The sequence below is a fragment of the Sebastes umbrosus genome, chromosome 22, assembly GCF_015220745.1.
Source record: "Sebastes umbrosus isolate fSebUmb1 chromosome 22, fSebUmb1.pri, whole genome shotgun sequence".
NCBI lineage: Eukaryota > Metazoa > Chordata > Actinopteri > Perciformes > Sebastidae > Sebastes > Sebastes umbrosus.
Genome location: NC_051290.1, coordinates 1,849,753 through 1,869,167, shown reverse-complemented (window position 1 = coordinate 1,869,167; position 19,415 = coordinate 1,849,753). Strand labels below are relative to the sequence as shown.

General features: G+C 40.2%; 3 protein-coding genes and 1 long non-coding RNA gene across 9 annotated transcripts in view; 2 read left to right on the top strand and 2 right to left on the bottom strand.

Moving 5' to 3' along the window:
• Positions 1 to 17,566, bottom strand: part of LOC119481888 — a 32,411-nt gene extending 14,845 nt beyond the window's left edge. For 2 of the 6 annotated variants that reach the window (XM_037759217.1, XM_037759220.1), the window contains exon 1: positions 17,369 to 17,566. The gene's annotated coding sequence lies outside the window, so the exon portion shown is untranslated. Of the gene's footprint in view, positions 1 to 330; positions 645 to 17,368 lie in introns of those variants that run through there. The other 4 variants (XM_037759215.1, XM_037759218.1, XM_037759216.1 and 1 more) reach the window with 2 other exon arrangements.
• Positions 3,290 to 7,559, top strand: LOC119481850 (guanine nucleotide-binding protein subunit alpha-11-like). Its single transcript, XM_037759144.1, has 7 exons — positions 3,290 to 3,437; positions 3,778 to 3,962; positions 4,707 to 4,861; positions 5,017 to 5,145; positions 5,235 to 5,364; positions 5,852 to 6,005; positions 7,016 to 7,559. The coding sequence occupies exons 1-7, from the start codon at positions 3,302 to 3,304 to the stop codon at positions 7,204 to 7,206; spliced, it is 1,080 nt and encodes a 359-aa protein (XP_037615072.1). The 5' UTR covers positions 3,290 to 3,301; the 3' UTR covers positions 7,207 to 7,559.
• Positions 10,593 to 19,415, bottom strand: part of LOC119481881 — a 50,112-nt gene continuing 41,289 nt past the window's right edge. The window contains exon 7 of the transcript XR_005205284.1: positions 10,593 to 10,991. The gene's annotated coding sequence lies outside the window, so the exon portion shown is untranslated. The remainder of the gene's footprint in view (positions 10,992 to 19,415) is intronic.
• The window catches only part of LOC119481903, a 28,164-nt gene continuing 20,399 nt past the window's right edge, over positions 11,651 to 19,415 (top strand). Inside the window, exons 1-2 of the long non-coding RNA XR_005205292.1 lie at positions 11,651 to 11,795; positions 14,379 to 14,386. This is a non-coding gene — a long non-coding RNA (uncharacterized LOC119481903). The remainder of the gene's footprint in view (positions 11,796 to 14,378; positions 14,387 to 19,415) is intronic.

Below are 19,415 nucleotides of genomic sequence, written 5' to 3'. Positions count from 1 at the left end.
AATGATATAACACAGAATAATAATAAGATTAGATTTAAGTAAAAGTAGCAGGTTTTACTTTACTATTTCTACTCTGTAGTATTGCTACTTTTACTGAAGTAAGATTCTGAATGTAGGACTTTTACTTGTAACTGTATTCAAAGTGTGCACATGTATGCGTAAAGGTATGTGTAGGCTACATTATGAAATGTTGGAGGTCACTTTTGACCCCAAAATATCGAGTCTTATCAAACAGCCCTGAGCTCACATGTCCTCCTGTCCTCCCCACCAGCCGCCTGTTGAGCTCCTAAAACACACTAAAACCACTAAAAAGAGTCAGTCATAGTTTACCTGATGTATGTTGATGTGAATGTCTCCTCAGTTTGCAGGAATGCCTCTCTCGTGTCTTTGCAACGCGGTGCTGTTTTGCTGGTTGCAAACACAGTTAGTCACATCTGTAAAACACACCTTTATTAGGGTCCTCACTCCGTCTAACAATAGAATCCTAGTAGGTTTTGTTTTCAGTCACTGTCTGAGTAATCAAGTACAAATGGAGTCCATGTTACTGCTTCCACTGCATGAATACGCGCGAAGATATTATGCAATGTGTAAAACCACTAGCTTTCAGTTTTATGTCTACTAATAAGGAATAAAAAGGAAATGAGGAAGCACGTAAAAAAAAGTCCTCCAAGTGAAATATATATTTATAAAAAGCTGGAAACTGTCCTGTTGTGTGGCTCCCTCTGGTGTAACAATCTAAAGTACATTCAGGTGGTACATTCCACCAGAGGGAGCCACACAACAGGACAGTTTCCAGCTTTTTATAAATGTATATTTCACTTGGAGGACTTTTTAAGTCAAATTCTGTCAATAAAAACAAACATTTACTTCCAAAGCTCTGGGACAGGCATAACAAATACATAAAAGACTGATATTCAATCTCTTGAAATATCCCAAAATGAATCACAACTTTGTATTGTATGCTGTTTGTATTTATGTAAAGTTAGAAAGTGCTTCACAGTTAAAGCATTGTACATTGCATTCTCCTTGTTACCAACGAGTCTCCCCTTTACAGACATGCCCACTTTATGATAATCACATGCAGTTTTTTCCCTAAGTAGTCTTGAATTGCATAAAATTGTGTCTCACTGTAAAGCTGTGACTTTTATGGATCCAATGAGCCCAACTGGATTCATGTGTGATGATGTTAGTCCCCATAGGAGACATTTCATTGACCTCACTGTATTAAATGACCTGAGGTGACCTCTAGGATAATCACAGCCTCATGAAACTTTACAGCCACAAACTAGAGACCTAGAGCATTCAGAGGATGGATGGATCAGACTAGAGACCTAGAGCATTCAGAGGATGGATAGATCAGACTAGAGACCTAGAGCATTCAGAGGATGGATGGATCAGACTAGAGACCTAGAGCATTCAGAGGATGGATGGATCAAACTAGAGACCTAGAGCATTCAGAGGATGGATGGATCAGACTAGAGACCTAGAGCATTCAGAGGATGGATGGATCAGACTAGAGACCTAGAGCATTCAGAGGATGGATGGATCAAACTAGAGACCTAGAGCATTCAGAGGATGGATGGATCAAACTAGAGACCTAGAGCATTCAAAGGATGGATGGATCAAACTAGAGACCTAGAGCATTCAGAGGATGGATGGATCAAACTAGAGACCTAGAGCATTCAGAGGATGGATGGATCAAACTAGAGACCTAGAGCATTCAGAGGATGGATGGATCAGACTAGAGACCTAGAGCATTCAGAGGATGGATGGATCAAACTAGAGACCTAGAGCATTCAGAGGATGGATGGACCAGACTAGAGACCTAGAGCATTCAGAGGATGGATGGATCAGACTAGAGACCTAGAGCATTCAGAGGATGGATGGATCAAACTAGAGACCTAGAGCATTCAAAGGATGGATGGATCAGACTAGAGACCTAGAGCATTCAGAGGATGGATGGATCAGACTAGAGACCTAGAGCATTCAGAGGATGGATGGATCAAACTAGAGACCTAGAGCATTCAGAGGATGGATGGATCAAACTAGAGACCTAGAGCATTCAGAGGATGGATGGATCAGACTAGAGACCTAGAGCATTCAGAGGATGGATGGATCAAACTAGAGACCTAGAGCATTCAGAGGATGGATGGATCCAGACTAGAGACCTAGAGCATTCAGAGGATGGATGGATCAGACTAGAGACCTAGAGCATTCAGAGGATGGATGGATCAGACTAGAGACCTAGAGCATTCAGAGGATGGATGGATCAAACTAGAGACCTAGAGTATTCAGAGGATGGATGGATCAGACTAGAGACCTAGAGCATTCAGAGGATGGATGGATCAGACTAGAGATCCTAGAGCATTCAGAGGATGGATGGATCAGACTAGAGACCTAGAGCATTCAGAGGATGGATGGATCAAACTAGAGACCTAGAGCATTCAGAGGATGGATGGATCAAACTAGAGACCTAGAGCATTCAGAGGATGGATGGCTTTCCTAGCTAGATTGATCAATAAGGGGGTTTCTGACTAGTTTACACAACACAAGTGCTTGCCATCCAATCGCCGAAAAAATGCAAGTCTTGCAGAAATCTAAAAAAATGTCAAAAGTTTTTGATCCCAAATCACAGCATGTCTTTTTCTCTGGTGTTCCTCATGGTCTTGGTGTCTTAATGTGGTATTTGGGAGGGATTATTGATCATTTTTATTAATTCTCCAGTGGTAAAAAATGGTTAAATGTAGCACCAAATATTTGGAACAAATGGAATCAACCCCCAACAATTGCTGCAACAACTTATGAGACATAATAGAGCATGGGGACTCAAATTAATCTCCAGGTTCCCAGCTTCCAGATGATGTACACCACTTCTATGTGCCATCGACTGTTGACCTGCTATCTCCCCCTAAATACCCCCTGGACCTCCCTAAAGAAGACTAAAACGGCTCTATTGTGGCTCTCAGAGGGTTAACAGTTAGAGGTGAAATATTCCAAAGTTTAGGGAGTCCAGACTGTTTGGACTGATGAAGGGGCTTCAGCATGTGGAGCCGCTGTATATGAATTGTAAACTCTGCTGTCCTGGCAGCCAGTAAGAGCTCTTGTATTTGCTGGAACGTAAACTATTCTTTCACCGAAGGCAGCCAGAGGATTTCCCATCAGAGCTCGGCCCTCTGTCACATGGTCCACTGTCTGTTATCACCAGCCAGGACAGAGGACAGGACTCGCTGTCTCACAGACTTTCACAAAGTTAACTTCCTCTTGTTCACAGGAGGTGAAGGTTGTTTTACTAGGAGAAGGAATGAGTATGAGCTCCGTGAGGGTTTGCTGCCTCGGCCCGGAGGCCGAAGAGGCCCGCAGGATCAACGATATGATCGAGAGGCAGCTCCGCCGGGACGGGAAGGCCTCCCTACGGGAATTCAAGCTCCTTCTGCTCGGTAAGGGGACGAGAAATGTTTTGAGAAATGATAAACAGTGGTGGAAGAAGCATTCAGATATTTGAGTAAAAGAAGAATATGCTCCTGTAAAAATACGGCAATCAAAAGTATCAAAGGTAAAAGTACTAGTGAGTGTTATATCACTTCATGTTTTACGGGGATCTTTGTGTAAAAGAAGCTCTAGTTGTTGGTTTTGGTCTTTTAATGTGATTTGTTGAGTTAAATATATACTGTTTATAATAACGCCAGCGTTCTCCTTTAAGTCGGTGTGTGTGTGTGTGTGTGTGTGTGTGTGTGTGTGTGTGTGTGTACAGTAATATTATCTGTCGGTGGCCTATAGGAACTGGTGGAAGTGGAAAGAGCACTTTCATCAAGCAGATGAGGATCATCCACGGCCGAGGATACTCTGACGAGGACAAGAGAGGCTTCACCAGGCTGGTCTACCAGAACATCTTCACCGCCATGCAGGCCATGATCCACGCCATGAACACGCTACAGATCCTCTACAAGTACGAGCACAACCAGGTAGACCAGACCAGACTGTCTCGTCCTGTTTGGTAGAGAGGGCTCTGTCTCTGACTTTAGGAAAGTACACATGATGTCACACTGGGGGGGTCATCTAAAGACGGGTCTCACAAAACTGTCCTGGGGTCCCTTGACCTCTGACCTCCAGATCAGTGAATGTAAATGGGTTCTCTGGGTACCCACGAGTCTCCCCTTTACAGGCATGCCCACTTTATGATAATCACATGCAGTTTGGGGCAAGTCATAGTCAAGTCAGCACACTGACACACTGACAGCTGTTGTTGCCTGTTGGGCTGCAGTTTGCCATGTTATGATTGGAGCATATTGTTTTATGCTAAATGCAGTACCTGTGAGGGTTTATGGATCAATATCTGTCATTGTTTTGTGTTGTTAATTGATTTACAATAATAAATATATACATACATTTGCATAAAGCAGCATATTTGTCCACTCCCATGTTGATAAGAGTATTAAATACTTGACAAGTCTCCCTTTAAAGGAACATTTTGAACAGAGTAACTATTTTAATCGATTGACAGCCCTACTTTTAAGATTTGAAAACTCTTTTAGTGTGGATCACCTCAGAGCTTCCGTAAATTACACATCTGTAGTGGGAGATAAACCCAGTGCTCTCTAACGTGATTATATTCTTTCATAACACTACAATAACAATGCACAAGAACACAAACATGACATCATGTTCATCAGAAATCTGTCGTTGTTGTTGTTGTTGTTGTTGTTCAGGCCAACGCCAGCCTCGTCGGCGAGGTTGATGTGGACAGGGTCACAACCTTAACGAACCCGTACGTGGAGGCCATCAAGAGCCTGTGGAGCGACCCGGGGATTCAGGAGTGTTACCGTCGTAAAAGGAAATACCAGCTGTCAGACTCCGCCGAATAGTGAGTAAAACCAGAAGCTGGAACTCCTCAGACGTTGTCAAATAGTTTCATCTGCTAGTTGTCTGTTTAATGCCTTCGGTGGTTATTCCACCGAAGGCATTAAACACCATCTAAATCCCTCTAACTGGTCTCAACTCTCCTCCTGTTGTTAACAGCTATCTGAGCGACTTGGACCGGATTTGTGATGCTGCTTATCTGCCGACCGAGCAGGACGTCCTGAGGGTCAGGGTGCCCACAACGGGTATTCAAGAGTACACCTTTAACCTGGACAACGTGGTGTTCAGGTGACTGTTTCTATGGTCATTGTTATGTTTTTATGCTGCAGATTTACATTTGGGTAACATGATGATTTTATTTTTAACGACGTCTGCAGGATGGTGGACGTGGGCGGCCAGCGTTCAGAGAGGAGGAAGTGGATTCACTGTTTCGAGATGGTCTATTCCATCATGTTCCTGGCGGCGCTCAGCGAGTACGATCAGGTCCTCGCCGAGTCCGTCACCGAGGTGAGACGCAGGCTGCCGCCTTACAGAAATAACCTGCAACAATTAAAAACTAATTTCTTCCAATTAGGGCAAATAAAATATTTAATTGCGATCAATCACATGATCGTACATAGTTAATCGTGATTAATCACGCATTTTTTTTATCTGTTCTAAATGAACCTTAAAGGGAGATTTGTCAAGTATTTAATCCTCTTATCAACATGGGAGTGGACAAACATGCTGCTTTATGCAAATATATGTATATATTTATTATTGTAAATCAATTAACAACACAAAACAATGACAGGTATTGTCCAGAAACCCTCACAGGGCCCAAAATGTCCCAAAAATGTCTGACAAATGTTCGAAAAATTTCCGGAAAATGTCTAAAAATGTCTAAAAATGTGCAGGAGGAGCTCTTTAGTCGCTCAGAGAAGCTTGTTCTGGTCTGATCCCATATTTCTGCTCATGCTTAAGAGGTTTGTGCCATGTGTGTGTTTTTCCGAAGAATCGCATGGAGGAGAGCCTGGCCTTGTTCCAGACAATCATAACCTCCGAGTGGTTCCAAGGGTCCTCGTTCATGTTGTTCCTCAACAAGACAGATTTACTGGAGGAGAAAATCATGCACTCGCATTTGGTCGACTACTTCCCCGAATACGATGGTAAGAGGAAACGGCAGCCGAGCGTGATGGTGTTTATGTTCTGAATACAACATTACACTTCGTCCACAATGGGAACGTCAGGGGCGCGTGGCGCGGCTGCTGCGTGGCTGCTGCGTGGCGCGGCTGCTGCGTGGCGCGGCTGCTGCGTGGCATGGCTACTGCGCGGCTGCTGCGTGGCGCGGCTGCGTGATTGACGCGTCGGGTCTTTGCTGTCAGCCCTTTCTTTCTACATAGAGTTTGCCTTTCATAATGTCCATTTCATTTCATTATAAATGTCATTTATATTTATTTTAGACAGAGAAAGGTTAAGAAACGTGTGCTCATTTGTAAATAATAGTAGTAATCCACAATTAAAACCCCGTACTTTATTCATTCATGGAGCTCTGCAAGTCACTGCATGTTCTACAACACTGTCCGGCACATATTTCAGAATAAAAGCCTTGTGTTAACAAATGAAGGAATTCTGTCCACAGAAAAAATGCTTGAGGGCTTTTATTTTGAAATGAAAGCAGGAAGTGTTGATTTAAAAACAAGTATTTTTCATCTCCGTAACATATTCTACAGATACAGACGTTGAAACTGTAGTAATGTTGCTGGTATGATACAGTCAATAGATCACTCTCACTGTCTGTTGTTGCTGTGAACTGTGCGGCTCGCGTCACAAATAGGCGAGACCTCGAATCATCATAAACATTTGTTTTCCACAGAGCTTATTTTCTGCAATAATCCAAAACCCAATGGAACAATCTCATTGGCTTTTTGACGACGGAGCCACGGCGATGCTAAATTCCCGATTGGCCTACAAATATACGTCGTCCCTGGAGCACTCTGTTGCTTTTGAATTAAACCTTTTCATTTCAAAGTTTGTGTTATTTCCTCTTTGAAAAGTTGCATAGTCTCACTTAAATGTTTGGCAACCATTCATATACAGTCTTATATTCTTGAGCTTTTTATGCAACTAGACTGTAAATCCTTCAGTGCTGTTTCTGCCCTCTGTCTGTTTCTACCAGGTCCCAAGTATGACGACAGAGCAGGGAAAGACTTCATCTTAGATATGTTTCTCAGTGTCAATCCATACGAGAAAAGTATGATCTACTCCCATTTCACCTGCGCCACGGACACGGACAACATCCGATTTGTCTTCAGCGCGATGAAGCACCAAATCATGAGTCGCACCATGGAAGAGTTCAAATTAATTTAAAAACGTAGTGTTGCTGCTTTAAATCCTCAGCTCTGTAGAGCTGGCAGTGATTCAGTTTTAGTTGAGCACGACACACATAAAAAAAATGTCTCTACTTCTATTCTATTTCTATGTGAAGAGTCTATTATAGCATGCACAAGTATGGAGGTCTTTGCCAACTTTTTCACACGGATGGATTGAGAAGGGTAAAAGTATTTCAATGTCCTCAGAGGATTGAATGAATAAATAATTTTAGTGTGCAATAAGTACGCCTTTCTTGACACACGAAGACGCTAAAATGTGTACTCGTGATTTATTGTCGTGGTATTTATACGCCTTCCTGTGAGAGGTAAAATGACTGTTTTTGTGAATGGAGTCTGGTGGCTTTGAAGACGGTGATATAACGACTTCAGACAGCCCTTTCCGACAGTGAACTGAAGCCGTTATATCGCTCTCTGAAAATAAATAACAGTGTGCCAGCCACCCTGTATGGAGGATGGAACCTGCCAAAATAAAAAATAAATGAATTAATAAAAGAATTACTCAATAAATAAATAAATTGATATTTCTGTTTGAATTTTCTTCTTTATTTATTTATCTTTGTAAAAATCCCTCGTTTATTTACTCTTCTGTTTAATTTTCCCTTTAATATATGAATTTTTAAATGTTTGCATTTATTTTTTATTTATTTATCTATATAGTCATGCATTTATTTAGTTACTAATTTCTGTTTTCTTTTATTTATACATTTCTTTACAGATTTTTTTACATTTTCTTAATGCATTTTCTAAATAAATAAATGGTAAATAAATGAATTTAAAGATTTATAAAAATAAATACATTTAAAAATAAATAAATAAATGGGAAAATTAAACAAAAGTGTAAAAAAATAAGGGAATTAATACAAAGATAATTAAATAAAGAAGAAAATCAGACAGAAATATCAATTTATGTCACATTTTATCAATTAATTAATGGCTACATTTATTTTTAATATTATTTTGCTGCATTAATTGACTGTTATTTATTCATCGAGTTATTTATTTATTTATGACAGCCCTAATTTACTATTATATAAATCAATACATAGTGTTTTAGTTAGAGGACATTGAAGGAGGATTTTATCTTGAACATTGCTAACATCAGACCTCCATCTGAGAGATGATAATCAGGGGAACATTGTTTTAAAGATATGTGATACAGATGGGAGCTGTGACATTGAACTCCACCTTTATCAAAGAGATAGCAGATACAGGAAAGTCAACACTGTAGTCGTTTGAAAATGTCTTCAGTCAACAGTGGCTTTATTTAAACATATTGATATATTGAATGTAATACATCATAATATCCCTTAAACAGAATGTAACACAAAACATATCTCTATTTAATCCCACTGTTAGTGAGATTATTAAATCAGTGCTTAATTAGTATAGTGAGGGCCAGACACCTGAACCCTCCCAGCGTGGTAAACATTAATCACATCCAGTAAAGGATGGAAACACTTTGGGTTTCACACATTGATAGGAAAAGCAGAGCTAGACATCATGGCTAAAACGGCATGCTAACTTCTAAAAAAGGCTGAAAAATGGCCCAAAAAAAATGGCCAAAATAGGCTGAATATGTCTGCATAAAAGTCTCAAGAACGTCCGAAATATGTGCGGAAAAAAAGTCTGCAAAATATCAGAAAAAAAGTTAGCAGGGAACGTTATGGTACGGCGGTAACGTTGTGGTCGAGCCGGCCATCTCTATCGTCTCCGTGGTCAAACGGGCCGACGCTACGACTGTAGAGCACCCAGATCCTGACATTTGTGTTCTCTGCATTGAAACGGCCCCGATGGAGCTGACCATGGATGGATAAAGAGAACGGAGCTGACGGGAGAGCTAGAGACCACCTTGGAGAAGTTAGAGGAAGTAGACACGTCTGGTTTTCAAAATAAGATGTTAACAAAGGGAACTGTATATACTAAACACATCTATGGAAATCAGACTGATGGATTATATTCACCAGAAGTATAAAACATTACATGTCCCTTAAAGTTGGGCCTTAAAACACAAAGAAAACACACAACCCACATTCTCCATCCATATTAGTGTTCAGTAAGCTGGAGCTCTGGGTCGGGTTGCCCCATCTATTCAGTGGTTTGCTAAATCAGGTTGTACCTTTAAAAACATAAGAAACGTCTCAGCTAGTAAAGACTTTAGGAGACAAGTTAACATCCAAGATATATCTAATGTTACATATTATTTTTCATTTATATCTGCAGTATGGTTTACTAGTTTCAGACGATACTGGTATCTTCACTCTAGCTTTAAAGGTCCCATATTGTAAAAAAGTGAGATTTTCATGTCTTCTATATTATAAAGCAGGTTTCAGTGCTATATAAATACTGTTAAACTATCAAAACAGTCAATATACGGAGAAACACACAAACTGTATTCAGAAACTGTGCTTTTGAAACAAGCTGTCAGGAATTCTGTCAATTTGTGATGTCACAAATACACAATATTTAGACCATTTCACAGTTTTAAACATACATTCTAAATGTGTCCCAGTTTATTTCCTGTTGCAGTGGATGTGGATGACATCAGCTGACAGGAAGTAAACATGGACCCAAGCTGTTGCCTAGCAACGCAATTCCGTTGAAATGCACTAAAACGGAGCGTTTCAGGCAGAGTGTAATACAGGTATATTCAGGCAGACTATATGAGGAAAATAAAGTTGTTTTTTTAACATTACAGCATGTAAACATGTTCTAGTAGAAACACAAAATACAAGTATGAAGCTGAAAATGAGCACGATATGGCACCTTTAAAACTGAGCAACTTAAAAATCACATGTTGCGTTAACGCGTTATCGTGATAACTATGACAGCTAAAAAAACTAAACTTATAAATGAAAAATGTGTTTTAGTGAACTTAACAACAGCATTAATCAGCAGCATTTCTGAACAACGTGTCAACTTAGATAAATGCAACCAGTCAAGTTGCGGTTTAAATCCAAGTCTGTCCAAAATGTCCTTGAGTCTTGTGAACAAATTCCTTCCAGGTGTTCCTGAGATATCGTGTTCTCAAGAATGGGACGGACGTGAGGTCACAGCGACCTTTTGACCTCCAAAATCAGATTGGATTTATCCTTGAGTCCAAGTAGATGAACATCTATCAGATCCAGATCCAGTATTCCATGTTACCTCTGCACAGATATCAGTAAGCTGATAGTTAGTGGGTGTAAATGATTACCTCAACCTGTTTTCATTCAGTGAGGTGTGAACGAGGTTCAGTTTGAACTTGTAAAACGGCCGCGGTCGCCAACGGACCCTGACGGTGTAGTGTACTACAACAACAAGCAGTAGCAGTTGGGTGCAAAAAAAAACCCCACCTTTGTCGTATTTTCCGTCCATCATGATGAAGTCAAACTGTAACTCTAAAAGTATAATAACATTTATAATAAATAAAAGTAGTGCTGCCATTAAGTCCGTCTTCTCTTGATAGAAAAAGTAGATGAAACGTGATCCTGGTGCTGAAGAGAGTTCACAGCTCTTCTCTCAGTCTAAACCTTTTAACGTGAAGCCCGGATTCCTCCAGCGTTTTGGTGCAAAGTCACACAGCGGGCGTTAAAAAGGTCATCTTCTAATCAGACTTACTGTACGTTCTCTCCGACGGCGATCTGTATCCGTCACGCTGCTGATCCGGTTGGTCCACTTGTGGCTGGCTGGACACGCTGCTCTCCATTACACTACCGACGTGCCTCTGAGCAAGGCACCTAGACTGGAAGAGGTTCGGTTGGGGCGACGTCATACTCCGGAATGCTGAAAGGGACAATTAATAGAAGTTAATAATAATAATAAATAAATATAATAAATATGATAAAAAAATAAATAAATATAATAAAAAAAGAAATGAAATAAAGAAATAAAAATAAAAATAAAGAAATGAAATAAAGAAATAAAAAGAAATTAAATAAAGAAATGAAATAAAGAAAGAAAAATAAAAATAAAGAAATGAAATGAAGAAATAAAAATAATAATAAATAAAAATAATGCAAAATAAATGAAATAAATAAATAAAAATAAAAATAAAGAAATGAAATAAAGAAATAAAAATAATAATAAATAAACATAATGCAAAATAAATGAAATCAAATAAATAAATATAATAATAAATAAATAAATAAATATAATAGAAAATTAATAAATAAATAAATATAATAACAAATAAATATAATAAAAATAAAAAATAATATTTTTGTTTCCTTTTTTTTAAAACATGTTTATTGGGTTTTCTTATTTTCACAAACACAACAATAATAATAAATAACAACAACAAAAAACAAACAAACAAACAAACATAGAAACACTGGTACAGCTCAGATCCAACAACATATGTAGGAGGTGATAGGAAACAGTCCATAGTGCAGGAAGTCACAGGATAGAATATATAGTTCATGTTCAGGAGAGTCCTTGTGAGGTAATGGAGGAGATCAGGTCCAATATAATTCATATAGAGCTGCCTAATACTGTAGAACTGATCTACTTTGGCATGTAGAATATCGGTAAGATATTCCAAAGGGACCATCTCAAGTCTGACTTCACGCCAGCCTTGGACAGACCAGTGTCAGACCAGTGCTTCTGTAATTTCTTTTTCCTTCTGACTTACATTTTGTTTTTGACACTTGTGTTTGAGTAAATATCCAGCGACTCCTCCGCCCAGGATCAGGACCACAACCAGAACCGGGACCAGAACGATCAGACGGAGCCGACCACCTGACGTGAAAAAAAGGCAAACCAAAGCTCCGGTTACTGGAATACAACCGACACACATGAATATATGCAGCAATCAGAGTGTTTTAAATGCAAAGCACGCTGAAACTTGGACCGTTCTCTCACCTTTAACATCCGTCTCATCTGAACCTGGAGTTCGGACATCTCTTGTGGGATGCGGCGGCGTCTCTGTTGTCCAGGTTTTAACAGAGTTGGGTTATGAAAAAAGACAAAAGATTTGTAATGATTTACAACACAATGTTTAAAATTGTTGACAAAATGATCCTTTTTGAGTTTTAGGGCAGGTTGACACTGAATCGACACCATGTCAGCTTACCTGTAACATTGAGGACGCACTTCTCGCTGTGACTAACTCTGTTAATCACAACATTAAAGACATAGCTGCTCGTGTCGTTGAGTCTCAGATCAGTGAAGAGACATTCAATCCGTCCTTTCTTGAGGAGCTCGCACGACACTCGTCCTCTGTAGAGCTCATCTTCATACAGCTCAGCCTCGGACTCACTGTCATAACGGTAGATCAACCTCCCTAGGTTCATACATATAATGTCTATATTCAGCCTGGTGGCAGGCGTGTGAGTCTTGAGATGAAACTAGGCATGTCAGTGTGACGTTACTGCCTTCCTCTGCCTGGAAGACGTCCTGAGTTGCAGTGGCTGTAGATGGATTCACACCTGCAGGAGTCAAAGAGTAAAACACAGACACTGAGTCACACCGGGGCTGGAGAACTCTTTATGGGAGTAAATGGTGACATCTTGTGGCCAAAGTTGGCACAGATTTGACCCTTAAATGCCTACTTCAGGAAAGCGGTATAGTCTATGTTCATGTCCATTAAATCCACAAACTATTTGATTTTAGGTTTGTGGTGTCAAAGTTTCTCTCTAAAAAGTGTAGAAACCTGAGGTATGTGAGCCTCGTTTAGTTTGGTCTATTAACCTGTAGTGTCTTCAAAATGTATGGATTTTAACAATCACATGTTTTCTCTAAATGAGTTTACAACATTTATTTCTAAAAATATCAATCATTTTTTTTTATGATTTATGGAGTAATACAAAGTAAAAACCTTTGACTCTAATGTAAGGGATTTACAAATGGAACAGGTTTGGTTATTAGCTAATTTAACAAATAATATTCATAGAATTATTATTATTAATAAGAATTATTAATCAACATTAATAATGAACGGGGCACCACCCTGGAATCAGGGACCAATAACCAAACGTTAATCCAGTCTCATAAGGGGAAATATTCCCTCCAAAGGCCAGTATTTTAACACTACTTTACACTTAGGAGGTGAATAGCGAAGGGTGAATCCGAGCACTAACTCTCATAACCAGCCGTTATTACAATATGAATGCACAATAAACACAGACAACTGCTATTTAAAATAAGACCATTTATTTACATACAGTGATCTTAATCAACAATAAACACTCTAACAACATTAATCTAAATCAATATTTATCACAGCAGTAATTACTAATTAATAACACTTTTAATAAACAAATGGATGTCCTACAATGCAGCTCTAAGCACTAAACTAGAATTAAACAAAACACAAAAGCAAAAGAAAATGTGTGTGTGTAAGAGAGAGAGATGTGTGTGCGGGAGAGAGAGAGATGTGTGTGCGGGAGAGAGAGAGATGTGTGTGCGGGAGAGAGAGAGATGTGTGTGTGAATGCAAATGTGTATGTGTTGAGGTGTGAAGGAAGAGTGTCTATGTGTGTGTGTGGTGTGGGAGGAGCAAAGGACGCCCTAAGTGGACGTCACCACGTAAGTGGCTACGTCACGTGAGGGAGGAGTTGCTCGAATGTTACAGATCACGCACGAACGGGGGTGTGACCCCCACGTGTCCTGTAAGGTAATGGGGTGAGCCTATGTGAGGAGGCGTGTCTATGTGTGTGTGTGAGTGTAGGAGGAGCAAGAGGGGACGCTCACGGTGGCGTCACCACGTAAGCGGTTACGTCACGCGAGGGAGGGGGTTGCTCGAACGTTACAGACCACGCCCAAACGGGATGTGAAAGTCCCGCGTGATCAGTAAGGTGGGAACGTGAGGAGGCGTGTCTACGTGTGTGCGTGTGTGGGAGGAGCAAGGGAAACCCCGAGGCGGCGTCACCACGGAAGTGGTTACGTCACGAGGGAGGAGGTGCTCTGGTGGCGGTAGCGCCACGGAAATTACCGACTGCGTACGAACGGGACGGGGATCCCGCGTGTCGGCAAAGTGTTTGTTTGTGTGTGTTAGAAGTGGAGGAAAGAAAGGCGGGGAGCGCCTGAAAACAGTATCACAGTCAAAACAGTAAACACCGCAGCAGCAGGAATCCTAACTGCCGCGCGAGAGATGTACTAGCTGGGTTATTATTACTCAGATGCTCGTTAGTCAGCCGTGCACTGGTCTGTTCATAATAAACTACAGCTACAGATCTTCACGTTTGGCAGGAGCTAACACAAGGAGCACACAGTAATCAGACAGTCAGCAACAGTAAACAAAGCAACACAAACAAGCAAAGCAAGTTAAATAAACAAAGCAACAGACGGACTCGGCGGTCCGTACGTTCAGGATAAATCAACAATAGTTATTAACTTATTGGAATATACAATCTCACTAGTCTCTGCCCAGACACAAGCCTCTTACTTGAATCGCTTCTTCGGAGCGATAGTGGAGTAGATCGTCGTTAGTTGGTCCGGCGGCGTCGCGCTGGCTCGGACAATAACGGGCCGTTATGATGCTCGTCAGCGGGGGAAGAACGGCAGGGCTGGCTCTCCGTGTGGCAGCGGATGGAAGCAGCTGATGTGAAGACGGCGGGGCGATCGTCTCTTCCTTGGTGAAGGACGCGGATCCGGGTCTTCCTTCTATAGGTATGGTGGTCTGGACGTCTGATGAACGGCGGGCTGGACCTCCGTGTGGCAGCGGAGGGGAAAGCAGCCAGAAATAAAGGAAAAGGCGGTGCGCTCGTTTCCTTTGATGAAGAACGGTTGTCCTCGGCTTCCTTGGTGAAGCCGGGCTGTAGTCTTCCTTCTGCAGGGATGTGGATCAAAGTCTGATGGACACAACATTATCTTAACTCGTCCAGCGAGGTCAGGAAATGTGGCTCGGTCTTTAGGTGAACGCCGCAGCGTTGGGTACCTCCTATAGACTAACGTGAGTCGCAGTGGAAAAGGCTGAGATTCAGGTGAGCGTGCCTATATCTCCTGTGAGAAAAGTGGGCGTTTCACCGGAAAGACCCCACGTTTCCTATTAGCCTCATCCAATGGGGCTGCTCCCGTTTGGATTCAACTGAGATCTCGCGTGAAGACGCGAGATTTCATGAGCTGGCGGTTTAGTCTTTGTTCTGTTATCAGGCTTTAAATCACCCATGTAAGCCGGTATCTTAGGCTTACTCCTAAGCTCTGCTCTAGGCCACTCTTTGTCTCGTGAGGTCCCTACACTAATATGTAAACAAAATGAAACAAGAATTTTGAACCTGGCTTTGTCTAATGTTCAGATTTATGTTCCCGAAATGTATGAAAATTAGCACATATTCAATAAGATAATGACTCATTTGCATATGTAAACATATCATTTCAGAAAACTTGTAATACAAAAAACAATAGTCTTAATGTCAGTAATGAACTGGGGAAGTTTCATGGTGATATCTAGTAGTTAAATATTTTACCCTATTCACCTGTAGTGTCTCCCCTTTATACTTACTTTGCATAAATGACAGTAGAAACAGTAAATAATCCTTTAAGTCGACTCACCCGCTGACAGACACAAGAGTGTCATAGTAACCACCAGTGAGACAGCAGCTGCTGATCTTGACATTCTTCACTGCATCGACCTACAGAGCTGAGGATAAAGCAGAAATACATTAGTACTGTTATAGTAATCCAGACAGCTGCCCCAACGGCCTCCCGATAACACACTAACTATTTATTAGTGTTTACAGGGACGATTGTAGGATCAGACCTCTAGAGGTCTTCCCCCAAACACTTCATTTCCTGTATTCTGGTGATTTTTTATGTGCCTATTTCTGCCTTTTCTGTATCAAGTTATGATGGAAACGTCTTTATTTATGTAAAGGAAAACACAAAATGCAGGCGTTAGCAGATCAACAGTAGATGTCACATAGAAGTAGTGTACATCATCTGAAAGCTGGAAACATGAAGATTAATTTGAGATGCAGCTTTCTAGTCATAAATCTGAAATAAATATGAATTAATTGATTAAAATAAATTGGGAAATTGTATAAAACATTATGATAGAAGTATATGATGGCCATTTCCATGCTCTATTATGTCTCATAAGTTGTTGCAGCATATTTTATCACTGGAGAATTGATCAAAATGATCAATAATCCCTCCAAAATACCACATTAACACACCAAGACCTTGAGGAACACCAGAGAAAAAGCCATGTCTTGATTATGAGAAAACGTCTTTGGTGAACGCATTACCCTTCCATATAAAGTGTTCAATATTAAATAAATAAATACATTAAGAAATGTTGAAACAAAAGTCACACTAATAAAGTGTGTAAAACCTAAAGTCTAGATCACTGTCACGAGGGCTTCTTTTAAATAAATATACAGCTGCCCTTTACGTCAGGATTTCATTCATTTCTGTGAAGAAAAGTAAATGAAATCACCATCTGGGACTGATAGACTGCATATAAGAAGTGGACGTAGTCACCGTGACGTCACCCACACTGGTTTGTGGACTGTGGACGTTTTGAAGCCTCGAGTACTGCATTTTGTACGATGTGACATGCAGTCAGACGACTGATTCTGGATCAGAGATTACAAAAGACATCTGAACTGATGAAGGTTGTCATGCTCATGCTGAAAACAGTTTAATAACTTTAGTTGGGTATAGTTAGTAATTCTTTAAGTTCATAGCAAACACTGATCCTTTTATTCATATCAACCCTATCTCAGGAAGAGGGTTGGTTTCCTCTGTGAGTCACTTATTGAATCATGTTAAATCCCCCAGTGGGATCTGCTGAATCATATATAAACAAATACCTGAAGAATGAAACAGCAAAACCTCATGTAACTCTGAGAATAATATGATCAAATGTAACTGGAGCCCAAAAATCTGAATCCAAATTCTAAATTATTAGTGACATATCTGTTAAAATAGTTTGTTTTCCAAAACATGATTCATATTATTCTTCAGTTATTGCTCCATTAGAACAACAATGTGAACTTCTAGTCGTGTTAAGTTAGAACAGCCAGCCGTTAGTTACTGTTTAAGGGTTTTAACGGCACACACATGGATACACACATCCCTTTAAGTTACAGAATATAACGACTCATTTGAATCATTTTAACCCTGAGAACAGTCAGGTTAAGTTAACAGTTATCACTCCACAGTGAGTTGAATTAATGAAGTTAACTAAGAAGCTCAAAGTAGTGACCCTCAGTATCTCACCTGTCAGCTCGGTCCGGACTGCCATACTGAAGAGAGGACAGAATGACCGTCCAGAGAGAACAGAAGACAAGCACCAAGTCTCCGAAGTGAACCATGAAAGTAGCCGCTAGAAAGACAGAAAACCTGCCGTCTGTAGTGGTAGAGAGATCCCGTCTGTAGTGAGTTCCCGCCTGTAGTGGTAGAGAGTTCCCCGCTGGCGCCGGATGAGTATAACGAGCCAATGCTGGCTATGAACGTCGATATATTTGCGTCTTTACGTCATCACGTCTGACGAATGGAAACAAAACGTTCCACGTGACCATGTGAACCAACCACAGTTTCTGTTGACTCGTCGTGGAATGTTTTGATTCTTGTTGCCAACGTTCTAACATGACATCATGCTGTATTAGAGTCGAGATAACATTGAAACTATCATGCTGTGTATCATACAACTATTTATTATTTGTTAGGAAGTTCCATATTCATAATAAAATAATTAATTTGTTACTTTATTAATGGATTTTAAAAACATATCACCATTTTATCTAATGTTAATCGAAGTTATTCAACAACTTTCATACCATATGATGCTGATAACAAACTGTGGCATTATAAAAAATGTAAATGTAATTTCTTTTCTTCTGTTTTTGTTGTTTTTTTCTTAATTGAACCAACAACACTCAGTGGTCTTAACATGTGACAAAACGTGACTAAAGTCAGACTTTGTGTAATTTTCTGTGTCTTTTTGTGTATTCAGAGCAGTACATTAAAACTTTCCATTAAAACCTTGGTTTTTATATTTTCTTCACCGTGTATCCTCGGGAGATATTGATGCTTTCAAGAGGAAGAAACTCTGAATTTCCTCTACGGGTAATACCAAGGAAGAGAGGGTCCATTTTCCTGACTTGACACAGTAAACGCCATGTTGGTGAAAGATTATAGAAAATCTAAAGAGGTCCAGGATGTAATGAGCTGGAGTAACCCTCTTTGGTGAGGCCATACCTCTGAACCAATCACGATGGGCCTGGAGTCAGAGGAGGAAATCATTACAGTGTTTATTCTTCATTCATTCAGGCATGCACAGCTCTTTCATTTTTGGAATTATAAACAGTTCCTGGGGTTAAGTGGAGTCAAAGGTTTAACCAAGACTCAGCTAAATAAAACATACTTTGACCAACACTCGATATGTTCATCTTATCATACTCTATATGATGCATGACTGTTTCCATGAAAAACACATTTCTCCAAGTTTAACAAAAACTTTTTATTGTTTGTACCAGAAATGATAATGTACTGTTCAGGACATAGGAAACAAATCACCGGCACTCACAGATAATAAAGAAGTCTTTTTTGGTTTACTCTGGGCAATCAGACGAACGTGTTTCAGCTATAAGCCACCATCAGCGTGATCACTCAAGAAGTAATGCCAGTTTTAAATATTTCAGGTGAATGAGAGACACCGATCAGAAAAGGAACGACATGATTACATACCAGGAATAATCTGTGAATGCACCGTCAGGACACACCCTCTCACAAAACAACAGAGGTGTGGCCAAAACAGTCATAGACATCCCACAATACATGAAATACACATCTTATCCTATCTCAACTCCTGGAGTTGAACTGGAGTAACCCTCTTCGGTGAGGCAATCCTGTGAACCAATCCCAATGGGCCTATACTGTGTACATGCACCACAACACCTAGGCTAATAACCTGTATGTGGAAAAAAACTACTTAGCAATAAATCTGTTTCTGATTCTCATTCTGATTAAATACCAAACAACAAAATACAGAAATAACATCAACAATAAAGCCAAACATGGGGTTTGATGGGCCCAGAAAAGACCTGCAACATGTCCTCACCTTTACCACCTTGTTGGAGACTTATTCTGTTTAAATAGACACATGTTCTACCTCCGACTCACAACAGGTGGGTGAAAGATACGTTACTGTCCGTTGGTTTGGAGAAACTTTTTCCCTTAAAGGTTCCCTCAATTCTTTTGAAAAGACTTGGAAACTTCTTCTAAACCATATTGAATCTCTGGCTGTGACGACTGAGCCTCCGTA

Bases quoted from the DNA above. Each gene is read 5' to 3' on its own strand.
- LOC119481850 (XM_037759144.1), top strand. From the start codon at position 3,302: ATGAGTATGAGCTCCGTGAGGGTTTGCTGCCTCGGCCCGGAGGCCGAA. The intron at 3,438-3,777 runs GTAAGGGGACGA...GGTGGCCTATAG, and splicing joins ATTCAAGCTCCTTCTGCTCG to GAACTGGTGGAAGTGGAAAG. The intron at 5,146-5,234 runs GTGACTGTTTCT...CGACGTCTGCAG, and splicing joins CTGGACAACGTGGTGTTCAG to GATGGTGGACGTGGGCGGCC.